This window comes from Rhincodon typus, chromosome 18, assembly GCF_021869965.1.
Source record: "Rhincodon typus isolate 14 chromosome 18, sRhiTyp1.1, whole genome shotgun sequence".
NCBI lineage: Eukaryota > Metazoa > Chordata > Chondrichthyes > Orectolobiformes > Rhincodontidae > Rhincodon > Rhincodon typus.
Window position 1 is genome coordinate 17,478,228 of NC_063349.1, and position 15,153 is coordinate 17,493,380.

Genomic DNA, 15,153 nt, shown 5'->3' on the forward strand with positions numbered 1-15,153 from the left:
GGTAAGTAGAGCTGAGTCTCAAAGATCAGCCATGATCTCATTAAATAGCGGGGCAGGCTCGAGGGGCCAGACGGCCTACTCCTGCTCCTAGTTCTTATGTTGACGGGGGTTGTAGTCTAACGCTTTGCTCCTGAGGTTTGCTGTCTCAGGAAGTGAACTACAATTCCCAGAGAGCAGTACGCGACCAATTCGGCGGCCCAGTGCAACAACGGCTTTGCGCGTGCGCGTTGATTGGCGTTGGCGGCGAGCCCGGGAGGCGGCCAGTTCCTTCCCCCAACCCGTGGCTGGCAATGGTGACAGTTTGAAGTGGGGCAACGGTCAGTCAGTGCGCTCTGCTATCACTGAGGTGCGATGGAGGCGCTGATTCCCGTCATTAACAAGCTGCAGGAGGTGTTTAACACGGTCGGGGCCGATATCATCCAGCTGCCGCAAATCGTGGTGGTGGGGACACAGGTATGGAGGCCGAGGATCGAAAGTTGGGGCCGCGGCTGTCAGTGGGTTTGGGGAGACAGTGAGGGTGTGAGACAGACCAATAGCTGTCACTCATTCACACTATCTGCTTCATTGGCTAGTTAAAATCATAGGGGATTTATCCAAATTCTTCATTTCGACAAGTTCAAGCATTCCCCCACCATATTTTTCTTTCTTTCAATTTCAGATTTTCAAATAGCGTTTTGTCTTCTATTTGAAATTTTTAACGGTGTCTTAGTAATATTGCTGTGCAAAACAACCCAAGGCCCCCTGCAGGGGAAGTGAACAAATGTAGGAACGGATACTGAAACCATGTTGCACAGTTCAGGAGAGGTCACTGAAGGTTGTTTGAATTTTGAGGGGCTTTCTAAAGTAAGGGGATAGTAAGGGAGTATCAGACGCCAGAGTGGAGGTGGATGAGGTTTCTGCTGCAGTAGGAGAGATGAAGGGAAAGATCAGGTCATATTTAGAGGTCGTAAGGTTGAATCATATTGTAGAAATACAGAGGGGAAATAAAATTAATGGAGGTTTCTTACCGGCGACTAGGAAGCCAGAGTATGTTAGTGAAGACAGGATGATTGATGGAGCAGTGTGGGACAGAAAACTGGCAGCTGGGAGTTCAACCACTTGGAGTTTGTGGCATGTGACAATGGATGATGGGAGAAAGGACACTAGAACAATCACATTTGATGGTGACAGAAGGGTGGATAAGGGAGTGAGTGGAGGAGAGCTGAGAAAATGCTGGAAATGGGCAATGTTGCATGACTGTAAGTGTGATGCCTTTTATACTTCAGAACTATGGCTCAATATCAAAGAGACAGCCAAACAAGATTTCTCTGAGGGTTGTCAGTCTGTGGAATTCTCTTCCCAGAAAGTAAAGGAGGCTGTGTCATTGAATGTAGTGGAGAATGATTTTTGATAGATAAGGCAGTCAAGGTTTATGGAGGGCAGTCAGGAAAGTCAGATCACAACCAGGTCAGTCATGATGATTTGAACGGCCTACTCTTGCATCGAAATCTTGTGTTCCCATCTTCTGTTGGAGTGGCGGTCAAAGATGGGATTTGAATCACTAGCGAGGAAGCTGTTTATGACAGGAGCCAATTTGTTTTTTTCACTTGAATGATTTGATTCATTTAAGACTAAATTTCAATGAAAAGGGAAATAATAGCAAAGAGATAAATCGTTCCTTATGTGTAAGATATTTTATCAAAGCATGACATTTGTAATAGAGATGACAGCTTGAAGCATAGATCTTTTGGGAACTTGAAATGAGAGGGGAGATAGTGTTTTTCTTATTTATTCCCCCAGATATGAGCAATGCTGCCAAAATAGCATTTATTACTAAACCCTAGTTGTCTTGCTACTTGTGTCTTGCCTTTCAGCAAGTCCTGTTCACCCATCACCCTTAAGATTGCTGACTGACATTGCTGCCTGTCAAGTTATGACTTGCTTTTAAAATTCTCACCCTTGGTTTCAAATCCCTTCTCCTTCTGCCTAAAACCCTGCAAGATGTCTGTGTTTCTTTAATTCTGGCCTGTGTTCTGATTCATGATCTTAATTAATCCTATTTAGTAGGACATTTAGAAAATCCTAATTCAGTCAGACAGAGTCAGTGTGATTTTATGAAAGGCAATGTGCATTTGTCAAAACTTATTAGAGCGCACGGATGATGTATCAAACATGGTGGGTACAGAAAAATAGCGAGTCAGGATGAATGGGTCACTTTCAAGTTGCAAACAGTAGCTAGTGGAATAATTATTGGAGCCTGAACAATGTATGGTCTGTGCTAATTGCATGAAGAAAGCAAGTGTGTTGAAGCCAGATTTACCGTTTATGTAAAGAAGGAAAGCAAGTTATGAGGAGGTTACAAATGGTAGCAAAGGGATATAGATAGGTTAAATGAGTGTCAAAACAAATGGCATATGGTATATTCCGTGACAAAATACAAGGTTGTCCACTTTGGCAAGAAGAATAGAAAGGCAGAATATTATTAGAAATGGAGATGCTACAGAATGCTGCAGTACGGAGGATTCTAGGTGCTCTTGTACATAAATAACAAAGCATTAACATGCAGGCACAGCAAGTAATTAGGAAAGAAATGGAATGTTGACCTTTTGCAAGGGGATGTCTTCCTACAGTTGTACAGAGCATTGACCAGACCACATCTAGAGTATTGTAAGCAGTCTTGGTCTTCTTTTGTAAGGATGAATAAACCTGCCTTTGGAGTTGTACAGAGGATGTTCACAAGGGTGATTCTGGGAATTAGGATTTGTCTTCAAGACTGAGAACATTGGGAAGGTGAGCCTGTACTCGTTAGCGTTTAGAACAATGAGAGATAATTATAATTTGAAACGTATAAGATTCTGATGGCGCTTGATAGGGTAGATTCTGGGAGGATGTTTTCTTACATGGAACAACACGGAATTAGGGGACACAATTCAAAAATAAGGAGTCTCTCATTTAAGACTGAAATTAGGACAAATTTCTTCTCAGAGGGCATTTGGTCTTTGGAATTCTCTTCCATAGAGAACAGTGGAGACTGGGTCATTGGATGAATTCAGAGCTCAGTTTTGATTGACAAGGGCATCACAGGATATGCAGGTAAGGCAAGAAAGTGGGGTTAAGACATAATCAGATCAACCATGATTTTATCAAATGGCAGAACAGGCATGATGGGCCAAATGACCTACACCTACTCCTATTTATATTGTGAAACTTTGCTTGATAACACTTAATTACATTAATGATAGTACATGAATGCACGTTGTTTGTGTTCACCTACAATATTAGTGAATATTTTGTACTTGAATTACTGCAGTCACTAAGGTGATGGTGCTACCAGGATGGTACTAATTGTGGGAATCCCAGGATATTGACTCAGGCATGATAAATGCATTGATGGAATGCAACTGTTACGAATGGAAATATGAGATAATGATGTTCCTGCAACAATGCTTCAATTATTTTTCTGACTGATAGAATTTAAAGGAGGAGGGAACTGCTGTGAAGTAACCTTGCTAAATTGCTACAGCACATCCTGTCGATAATATATACTGCAGGCACAATGTTCATGATAGAGAGAAAAATGTTTCTAGTGCAGGATATGGGATACTGATCAAGTAATTAGTCCTGGCTGGCTTTGAGTTCCTCAAGCGTGGATGTGACTGGATGCTCCAGGCAAATGTTAGGCATTGTATCACAATTGTGGTTTGAGCCTTGTACATGATGGAGAGGCTACAAGGATTCAGGAATTGAGATATTTATCACAGAACACCTCTCTCTGTCTGGGTCCTGAGCAATAATGTTGATTTAGTTGGCCATTAAGCTGCTGTTTGATAGTGACATGGATGGTGAGGGACTTACCAGTGGTGCTCTTTAAGGTTGTAGAAATGGATGGAGTTTTGAAATGAAATTAGAAAAAACTGAAACATTTAACAAGTCAGGAAGCATCTGTTAATGTTTCAGATTGCATCAGAGGTGATCAGAGTCATTGACTGGAAACATTCCTGTTGCTCTCCACAGATGCTGAGTGTTTCCAGTATTTTTTCTGTTTTCATTTTAGGTTTCCATCATCTGTGATAATTTGCTTTTGGTTGGGATTTTTCTTGTTTTCTGATATGATATTGCAAATATTCCCTAACATTTGATAACCCAGATTTAGATGTTTTTAATGTTGTGCTGTAAATCAGTTTGATTGCAGTCATTCAAGAGTATTGGCCCTAATTGACAACAAAAATGGAAATTGCTGGAAAAACACAACAGGTCTGGCAGTATCTGTGGAGAGAAAGCAGAGTTAATGTTTCAAGTCCAGTGACCCTTCAGAACAGAAACATTCCAGCATCTGCAGTTCTTTGGGTTTTTTTTTTTGACCCTCATTGGTTTCATCTGGCTCTGTGGTTCAATCAGTGCGATTCACCTTGTGAGAATCCGAGCTTTTGAAAGGCTCACTGAAACTGAAACAGAGCACTGGTGGGCATGTTATTAATGCATACATGTGGTATAATTAACATCTGCTCCAGTACCTTACTGATAGTTAGGGAGAGGCTGATGGGAATAGAAGTTGACTGAGTTCAACTTATTGTTTTGTTATGACGGCACTGTTGAGGGAAATCTTTTTTCTTATGAGGCAGATATCAAAGACATAGTTGTACTGAAACAGCTTGACTGTGAAAGTGGCTGGATCTTGTGCTTAAGTCTTCCATACCATAGCTGGAACATTTTCAATGCATTAAATGACTAATGACACTTGTACACACTTCATGTGTTCCTTGCTTTTGTGCGATTGCAATGGGTAGATTGATATGGTTGAGGACAAGATTATTCTTGGAGATGTACTGACTTTATCCAGTTAGATAGATAGAAATGAAACCATCAGATGGTTGACCCATTTTGCTTGATGAAGAAGGACAAGTGGATGAGAAGAATTGTCTCATTGATTAGATCAGCTGTAGAAAAGCTCAGGAGGGCAAGAAGAATGTGGGCCATAGTCAGATGTGCTTTGACTGTGTAAAGAGAGTGGAGCATAATGCAAGGTATTCTTGAGTACAAGGCCGTAGATATTTGCTCTCAAGCTGATCTGCTTTGCAAAGTGAATCAATCTTTGCAAGCAGTAGATAAACCCATCGATGCTCCACAGTTCTTTCTATGATGCTAAGAATTTCATCTGTACTAACCTTGCTCCAGGGTTCATGGGAATCACCTTGTACGGACCTTTTTTTGAATATATTTTGGGAAGGCAAGAGGTTTCTGTCCTGCTGCTGCTACTGCTGATTTGAGTTGGGGAAATCGCTTTGTTGTTGTGGGGTCTATGTTTAAGGATGCTTATGTTACCCTTTCTTGTAAGACCCAATGTGCTAGAAGTACAATAAAGAAAGATAAGCCAAAATAATAGGGAAATTGTTGTTAGTAATGACAGTATCTATCAATTATCATGCCTTTCACATTCATTAATAGTCACACCATGAGGTAATGTTAGCCTTTTGAGAGGAATTTTCTGCACGTTGTCACATTGATAATTTCATTTGCATACACATAGTAAAAGAAACTGTAACTCCTGATTAAAATTCATTGGATTTTAGCACAGTTGAGTTTTTTTTAAAAAATGACATTGACTATTGTCATAAAAGTGTATGAAAGAACATGGAACAAAGGATGTTACATACAACGGGGGTACAGATCAGTCACGATCCAATTGAATGATGAAACAGACTGATGGGCTGACTGGCCTACTGTTGTTTTTAAGTGATCAGAAGTACTCCAATCCCAAGTTGTCTCAGACCCTCACATCAGTGTACTGTACTGAATTTCCTTCATCCACAGAATGTGTGAAATGAACTCTTTCTCAACTGTTTCTAAGGCAATAATACCTCCTTTCAAACAAGTAGACCAAACTGTATGCACTACTCCAGATGTTGTCTCATCAATGCCCTGTGCAGCAGCAGTGAAACTTCTCTACTTTTATATTCCAGTCCCTCTGCAGTAAATGCCAACATTCCAATTACCTTCCTAATCACTAGGTGCAGCTGCATATTAACCAGGACATGTAAGTTCAGGACACTTGAGTATTGCTTAATTAGAAAACTGTAATAAATCAGTTAACTACATTTTTCATTTCACAAAGCCATGTAGACTCTGCCTAATCACATTGGCATTTCTAAATAAACTGCCATAACCTCCTTAATGATTCCAGCAGCTTATTTATGACAGATGTTAGGCTAACTGGCCTTTAACTTCCTGCTCTGCCTCCCTTATTTCTTGAACAAAGATGTTACATTTGCTATCTTCCATACCTCTGGGACACTTCCAGAATCTAAGAAAGATAATTATCATCACATCTACTGTCTCTGTCCTCACTTTAATACTCTGGAATGCTGCTGATTTGGTTCTGTGGACTTGCCAGCCTTAGGAGACCAATACCATTTTTTAAAGTAGACAAAATGTGAGGTTCCAGGAACTTATTAAAATAGTAAAGATTCCACAGTTTTGAACAAACAACAATAACATTTACTATACAAAGTTAGATCAATAATAAAATCTACAATTTATGTACAACTTGCATATTTCTTTAACATTTCATGGACTGTCTCAATAATTGTTCATATCCTGGTAGTTCTTTCTCATTTCCTTGGTCTCTATCAATAACTTCTTCAGTGGGGTGTGCCTGATATTCGCCAGCATTCACTGGACGCTATCAAGGCTTGGTCAGCAGCACAGCATCATTTTTCTGCACGAAATTTATTTATTTACTCCATTGTCTGTGTATCCCTCCCTGTCTCTCTCTCTCTCTCTCTCTAACTATCATACTTCATATATTCAAACTTACTCCATCCCTTGAACTGTTTTGAGTGACCTATTAAAAACCCTTTCAATAAGCCCTACGACTGTTGTCAGGCCAAATGAAATGTAACTAATATTGGAGCACCAAGTACCCTGAAGGCTACAATTTCATTTGCTTATTGACTTGCACAGTACAAATGGATACCACAGTGAATAGATTCAATTGTTTTCGTAACACCTTGATTTTTTTTTTGTATTCATCCCTTCCTATTGCCTTTTAGTTTTTAATTATCTGTGAGATGTTTTCTAAATCTTCTACTGTGGAGACAGAGACACAGTGCCTGTTCAACACTTTTGCTATTTCTTTATTTTTCAATACCAACTCCCCAGACACTCTCCCTCTTGAGGATTAACATTAGCTTTAGTTACTGTTTTCCTTTTAAAATATTCATAGATGATTTCTGCCACTTTAATATGTTTTTAGCCATCTTTTGCTGCTTCTAAAAATATATACAATCCTTTGACCTATCCAAATATTTGTAGATTTGTGCAGTGTTTCTTCTAATATAATACTACCCTTAACTCCCTTATCTAGCCAGTGATGATTCAATCTTCTTAAAGGGCCTTTCATTCTCACTAGAATAAATTACTGCTGAGAGTTATTAAATACCTCTCTAACAGTCTGCAACTGCAACTTTATTGTTCTACTTTTTAATCTAACTTCCTAGTTCATGTCTTGCCTTCACCATCATAGTTACCTTTATTTAGGTTTGCATCACTAATCGTACACCTGCATTTCTCCCTTGTTTTGATCACTGTCACCTAGGCAGTCTTACCTGAGATCATTGATTAATCCTGTCTTATTACACATTACCAGGTCTAGTATAGTTTTACCATGCCATTAGTACTTAATATGGACTTAATATGCGCTGGATCTTCCCCTTTTCAGCCCAGAGCACATGATCTGAGGCTTGGCAGTGAGGAAGTAACACAGCCATCTGGACTCCTGCGCTTGGCTTCAGGTTTCTGGATTCTAATCCCACTCCTTGCTTCTTGCCTACATTTCTGTTTTTTACTTTTCAAGTTTTCTTTTGAGCAAGCCTTTTGGCAATTAGGGATGGGCAATAAATGCTGGCCTAGCCAGAGATTCCCATATCTCATGAGTGAATAAAAATAGCTTATCACATTTGAGTACTGCTGAGTGCTTGGTTGGATATTCCATAATAACAAGGCAAACTAATAACTAAGGCTATTGCCTTTGCTCATATACTGAGAGCTAAGAATCATAGAATATGACATTTATGAGGAAAGAGGCCATAGACTCATCACTCTATTTTGTGCCCCATTCCCTCATTGTTATAAAATTTAAAAATAATAAACTTCCTTTTTAAAAGCTGTTATGAATTTTGTTCCATGCAGTATTTCTGATATGGCATTCAAATCATCTGCCTAAAGACATCTATTAATTTTTCCTTCACTTCTTGAATGCATTTCTGCCCCCTAGTTACAAGTTCAATAACCACTTTTAAACAGTCTTTTTTTCCCCTATTTAACTCTTCATAAGATTTCCATCGGAACTCTTTTTTGCATTACTTGCTCTATTAGAAAGAGCTGCAGTTTCTTCTGACTTGATTTGTGTTCCTGTGTGGCCCAGTGAGTAGCACCCTTGCTCCTGGATCTTGTTTCAAGTCTTACTGTAGGATTTGAGCAAGGCTGACACTCGATCTAGTATTTAAAAACCGAAACAACTGCGGATGCTGTAAATCAGAACCAAAAACAGAAGTTGCTGGAAAAGCTCAGCAGGTCTGGCAACATCTGCAAAGAGAAATCAGAGTTAATGTTCCTGGTCTGGTGACTTGGGGTTTTGAGGAAGGATCGCCGGACCCGAACTGTTAACTCTGATTTCTCTTCACAGGTGCTGCCCGACCTGCTAAGCTTTTCCAGCAACTTCTGTTTTTGTTAATCAATGTAGTATTAATGGTTTGCTGCACCATCTGACGTGCTTTTTATTTTGGACTAGACATTAAAGCAATCTTTGGGTCTCAGTGGGGCATAGGCTGTCACTCTTCAGGTTATACAGAGTGATGCGGTTAGTAGGGAGGAAAGCATCCAAAGCGATCTACCTGCTTGGGTAGATGTAAAAGATCTCATGGCACAATTTCACTGAAGGATAGGGAAGTTAGCACTGGTGTCCAGGCCAATATCAGTTTCACAAAAAACAAATTATCTGATCATTCTAATGCTGTTTGTTGTTACTCTGTTTTTATTCCCCTTGCCTTTGCCTTGGCCCCCACCACTGTCTGGATGGTGTGTTAGAGTGGCAGTCATCTGGAAGCTCAGGGTCTTTTTTTTGTGGACAGAATGTGGATGTTCTGTGAAGCAGTCACCCAGCCTGTGCTTCATTTTCACATGTAGAGGAGACCACATTTGTGAGCAGCGAATGCAGTAACTGGAATGTGGGAAGTGCAGGAATAGTGCTGCTTCACCTGGAAGGTATGTTTGGGTCCTTTCAGACTGGGGAGGAGGTGGTAAACGGGCAAGTGTCACACCTTTGGTGTTTGCAGGGGAAGATGCTGTGGGGCAGTGTTGGGAGTGAAGGAAGAGTGGACCAGGGGTGTCCCAGAGGGAACGGTCTGTGCAGAAGGCAGACAAGGAAGGGGAGGGGAATATGTGTTTGGTGGTGGCATCTTGCTGGAGGTGGCGGAAACAGCATCTGATGATCTTCTGGATGTGGATGCTGGTGGGATGGTAGGTATGGACAAGGGGAACCCTATTGCTGTTGCAGGAGGGAAGAGAGGGGGTGAATGCAGAAGTGCAACAGATGGGTTTGACTCAGTTGAGGGCCCTGCCAACAATGGTACTGGGGAAGGAGGTGGACATTTTGGAGGCTCCCTTGTCAAAGTTTGCCTCATCAGAACATATCTGATGGAGAGGAAGGAACTGAGAGAATGGAATAGAATCTTTACAGGAAGCAGCGTGCCAGGATGTACGGTCCAGGTAGCTGTGGGTGTCGGTGGGTTTATAGTGGATATTAGTGGCCAGTCTATTCCTAGAAATAGAAACAGATGGCGAGGAAGGGAACGGAAGAGTCAGATCGACCAGGTGCAAGTGAGGGCAGGGTGGAAATTGGAAGTGAAATCGATGAACTTTTCTAATTCTGGATGAAAGAGGGAAGCAGCGCCAGTGATATCATTGATATATCAATATGTTGAGTTGTGGGTGGGGGCTGGAATATGCCCGGAACAAGAAATGTTCCACATACCCCAAAAGAGACAGGCATAACTGTGGCCCACGCGGGTACCCATGGCCACCCCTCTGACCTGAAGAAAATGAGAGGAGTTAAAAGAGAAGTAGTTGAGGGTGTGGACAAGGTCGGCCAAGTGGAGGATGGTGATGGTGGATGGGGCCGGTTCAGGCCTTTGCTCCAGGAAGAAGCGGGGAGCCCTGAGACCATCCTGGTGGGAGATGGACGTGTAAAGGGATTGCGTGTCCATGGTAAAGAAGAGCCGGCTGGAGCCTGCAAACTGGAAATTCTGAAATTGGTGTAAAGCATCAGAGGAATCACGGATGTACATGGGCAGGGACTGAACCAGAGGAGAAAAGACTGAGTCAAGGTAGGAAGATGTGCGTTCTACATGAACAGGCTGAAAAAATGGGTCTGCCCAGAGTAATACAGCATGGAAACAGGCCTTATGGCCTAAACTGGTCCAGACTGACCATGGTGCCCACCCCAGCTAGTTCCAATTTCCCACATTTGGTCCGTATCTCTCTAAACCCTTCTCATCCATGTACCTATCCAAATCTTTCATAAATATTGCTATTGTACCTCCCTCAACCACTTTCCCTGGCAGCCCATTTCCATATACGCACCACTCTCTGCACCACCTCAGGTCCTCCTTAAATCTATCCCCTCTCACCTAAACCAATGTCCTCTAGTTTTCAATTCCCCACCCTTGGGAAACGGACTAAATGCATTCATCCTATCTGTGCCCCTCATGATTTTATTCACCTCAATAAGGTCACCCCTCATTCTCCCACGTTTCAAGAAATGAAGTCCTATCCTGGCCAACCTCTCCCTGTAACTCAGGCCTACTAGTCCTGGCAACATCCTTGCAAATCTTTTTTGCACACTTTCCAGTTTAACTATGTCTTTCCTATAACAGGGTGATCAAAACTACACAATACTCCCAAGTGCAGCCTCACCAACAAGTTATACAACTGTAATGTAACGGCTCAATTCCTATACTCAATGCCTTGACCAATGAAGGCCAGCATGCCAGATGCCTTCTTCACCACCCTGTCCGCCTGTGATGGTGTTTTCGATGAACTGTGGACTTGTACTCCTAGGCCCCTCTGTTCCACAACCTTCCTCAGGGTCTTACCATTTACTGTATAAGTCCTACCTTGGTTTGACTTTCTAAAGTGCAACACCTCACACTTATTTGCCAATCCTCAGCACATTTCCCCATCTGATCAAGATCCCTCTGTAATTTTTGATAACCTTTGCTATCAATGGTACCTCCTAATTCTGTATTGTCTGCAAATTTACTTAATTGTGCCTTGAACATTCACATCCAGATCATTTATGTAAATAACAAATAACGAAGGTCCCAGCACCGACTCCTGTGGCACAACCACTAGTCACAAACCTCCAGTCCGAGAAACAACCTTTAACCATCGCCCTCTGCTTCCTACTGTTGAGCCATTTTTTTATCCAATTAGCTAGCTCTCCCTGGATCCCATGCAACCTAACTTTCATGACTAGCCTGCTGTGTAGGACCTTGTCGAAGGCCTTACTAAAGTCCATATAGACAACATTAGCTGCCCTACTCTCATCCATCCTCTTTGTTACCTCTTCAAAAAACTCTAAAAGATTTGTCAGACATGACTTCCTGTGCACAAATCCATGCTGACTATCCCTGATCAGACCTTGACTATCCAAATATTGGTTGATCCTGTTCCTCAGTATCCTCTCCACTAACTTGCCCACCACTGATGTCAGGCTCACTGGCCTGTAGTTTCCTGGCTTGTGTCTGTTACTTTTCTTAAACAATGGAACAACATTAGCCACCCTCCAGTCTTCTGGAACTTCACCAGTGGCTGACAATGAAGCAAAAATCTCTGCAAGGGCCTCTGCAAGTTCTTCCCTAGCCTCCCACAACATCCGAGGATAATATGTATGCAGTCCAAACATCCCTACCTGTTTCCTTTATTTCCTTAGCATCCATGATTCTTTCCTCCGTAAACATTGAGGAGAATTATTAATTAAAAATCTCCTCCATCTCCTGTGGTTCCACGCATAGACGGCCATGCTAATCTTTAAGGCAACCTGTTCTCTCCCTAGCCACCCTTTTACTCTTAGTATAGCTATAGAACCTCTTGGGATTATCTTTAACCTTATCCGCCAGATCTATCTCATACCCTCTTTTTGCTCTTCAGATTTCCTGCTTAAGTGTGCTCCTACACTTTTTATACTCATCTAGGTATTCACTTGAGTCCAATAGCTTAAACCCAATGTATGCCTTCTTCTTTTTCCTGACAAGCGTCTCAATATCCCTCATCAGCCAGAGATCCCTCAACCTGCTAGCTTTTCCCTTCACCCTAACAGAGACATACTGTCGCTGGACTCTTGATATCATACTTTTAAAAGCCACTGATTTGCTAGTCATTCCTTTTCCTTCAAGCAGACTCACTCAGTTGACCTCTGCTAGATCCTGCCTGATGGCCCCAGAATTGGCCCTGCTCCAGTTTAGCACCTTGTGGACCTGCCCTAACTTTTTCCATAACTATGCTAAAAGTAAGAGAGTTATGGTCACTGGACCCAAAGTGCTTTCCGACTGACACTTCAGTCACTTATCTGACCTTGTTTCCTAAGAGGAGGTCCGGTTTTGCACCTTCCTGAGTAGGTCCCTTTACATATTGATTTAGGAAACTTCCTTGGACACATTTGACAAATTACACTTTGTCCAGGCCTTTTGCACTCTGGGTGGCCCAGTCAATACAGGGGAAATTAAAATCTCCAACCAATATTACTCTATTATTCCTACAGACACCTGCAATCTCTCTACACATCTGCTCCTCTAGTACCCACTGGCTATTTGTTTCTAAGTTCTAACCATATCGCCTCATTTGATGACCCCCTAAGAATATCCTCTCTAAGCATGGATGTTATGTCTTCTCTTATCAAAAGGGACGACTGCCCCTCCTCGCTTAATTGTACTTCTGTCATGCCTGTAGCTTCGGTGTCTGGAACATTGAGCTGCCAGTCCTGTCCTTCTTTCAGACATGTTTCTGTTATGGTTATAATATCCCATTCCCCAGAGCCAATCCATGCCCTGAGCTCATCTGCCGTACCAGTTAGGCCTCGTGCGTTGAAATAAATGCACTATAAACCAGAAGTCTTTTCTCCCCCTTTACTGTGCCCCTGGCTACCTTGAATAGTAAACTTGCTCTCAGTGGCTAATGTATTTTTCCCTGACTTCTTGATTCCCCTTCTTTTATTCAGAGTCCTACCCCCTCACTTTGACACTGGTTCTCTCTGACCTGCTGTATAGTTGTGCTGACTGTGGCGATGTCTCCCAGAATTTTGCTGTGATGACTCTCAGCTGCTGCCTGATTCACTGCCTTTGCCATCTCACAAAGGGTGTCCTGTGGAGGTCTCCTGTACCGTCGTGCCCACTAACAGTCTCCATTAACAGCTATTCACCCTCCTAGCCAGATCATTATTAACTCCTTTCTCTGTCCAACTATTCTTCTCTCACAGAGATAGCAGGACCTGCAGATGCTGAGATAACAAGGTGTAGAGCTGGATGAACACAGCAGGCCAAGCAGCATCAGGGGAGGAGGAAGGCTGACGTTTTGGGCCTAGACCCTTCTTCAGAACCTGAAGGAGGGTCTAGGCCCGAAACGTCAGCCTTCCTCCTCCCCTGATGCTGCTTGGCCTGCTGTGTTCATCCAGCTCTACACCTTGTTATTCTTCTCTCTCTTTGGGTTCTTTCTCCACCTATTGTTTATTCCTTGCCCCCTCTCCCTGCCCTATCTTCTGCATATAAACTGTCATTTCCTAGCTACCATCAGTTCTGAGGAAGGGTCACCAGACCTGAAAAGTTAACTCTCAGTTTTCTTCACAGATGTTGCCAGACCTGCTGAGTTTTTCCAGCAACTTCTGTTTTTGTTCCTGATTTACAGCATCCATAGTTCTTTTGGTTTTTATTTTGACAAAAAGGTGCTGTTTTTGAATCGTTGAAAATCTGGTATATGTATGAGTACAGAATTGGGGCAGTACAGAGGTTTCAGAGAGTTGGGAAGCGAGAGGAAGGTACAAAGTTGGAGAAAGGCACAGGGACATGGATTTGAACACCAGGATTAGAAATTTAAAATTGAGCAGTGACGATTAACTGTGGATGCCATATGCCAAATGAGGCAATGAAGTATGTGAGTTAAGGGTACAAGCAATAGATCATATTGTGTAGGAACAGAAATATAGACTGTTCAGCCATTGAGACTGCTTTGCAATTCAATGAGATCGTGACTTATCTGATCATCCTCAACTCCACTCTCCTGCCTTTTCCCTATACAACTTGACTCTGTTATTGATTTTGGTCTTGGATATTCGTAATAATCAAGCCTCAGCAGGTTTCTGCAGTAAAGAATTCTACAGATTCATTACCTTCTGAGAGAAACTCCTCCTTATTTATGTCTGAAATGTGTGATCCCTTACTATAGCCTCTGGTCTAAGCCTATTCCACAAGGTGCAACAGTCTGTCCACATCTACCCTTTGAAGTCCACTAAGAATTTTGTATGTATCAGTAAGGTTGCATCTCATTCTTCTAAACTCCAGTAAGTACAATTCCAACTTGCACTGCCTCACCTCATAAGAAAATCTCTCCATACCTGGGGTTAACCTAGTCAACCTTCCTGCACTGCCTCCAATGTCATTATATCTTTCCTTAGATAAAGGGACCAAAATTGTTAACAATATTCTAGGCATCGTCTGACTAGTTCTTTGTATAGGTTTACCAAGACTTCCCTATTTTTGCACTTCATTCCTTCTGTAATGAGGATGGGCAATAAATGGTGGCCCACCCAACTACGTCCACATCCCATGAATGAAAATAATAATCCTGGGGAATTCCCCTTCCAGCTTAGGTAAGGAACTGCCTTTCACTTTGTGACTATCTGAGTCATTCCCATGACTGAGGCCTTATTATAGGCCTGCTTCCACATCAGCTTATTGTCCCTGTTCAAAAACCTGGCCTGAATTTTATTATTCTTTAGGCTTCCTATGAGCATCTAAATCAATCTTAGATACATGTTTGAGATAACATGGTATAGAGCTGGATGAACACAGCAGGCCAAGCAGCATCAGAGGAGCAGGAAGGCTGACGTTTCGGGCCGAGACCCTT

The 15,153-nt window shown here is 42.1% G+C and overlaps 1 protein-coding gene across 1 annotated transcript in view; it reads left to right on the forward strand.

Moving 5' to 3' along the window:
- The first annotated feature begins 211 nt into the window (after nt 1–211).
- LOC125485375 (dynamin-1-like protein) overlaps nt 212–15,153 on the forward strand; it is a 25,310-nt gene continuing 10,368 nt past the window's right edge. Inside the window, exon 1 of the mRNA XM_048607839.1 lies at nt 212–453. Within this exon, the coding sequence (XP_048463796.1) occupies nt 352–453 (102 nt within the window). The 5' untranslated portion in view covers nt 212–351. The remainder of the gene's footprint in view (nt 454–15,153) is intronic.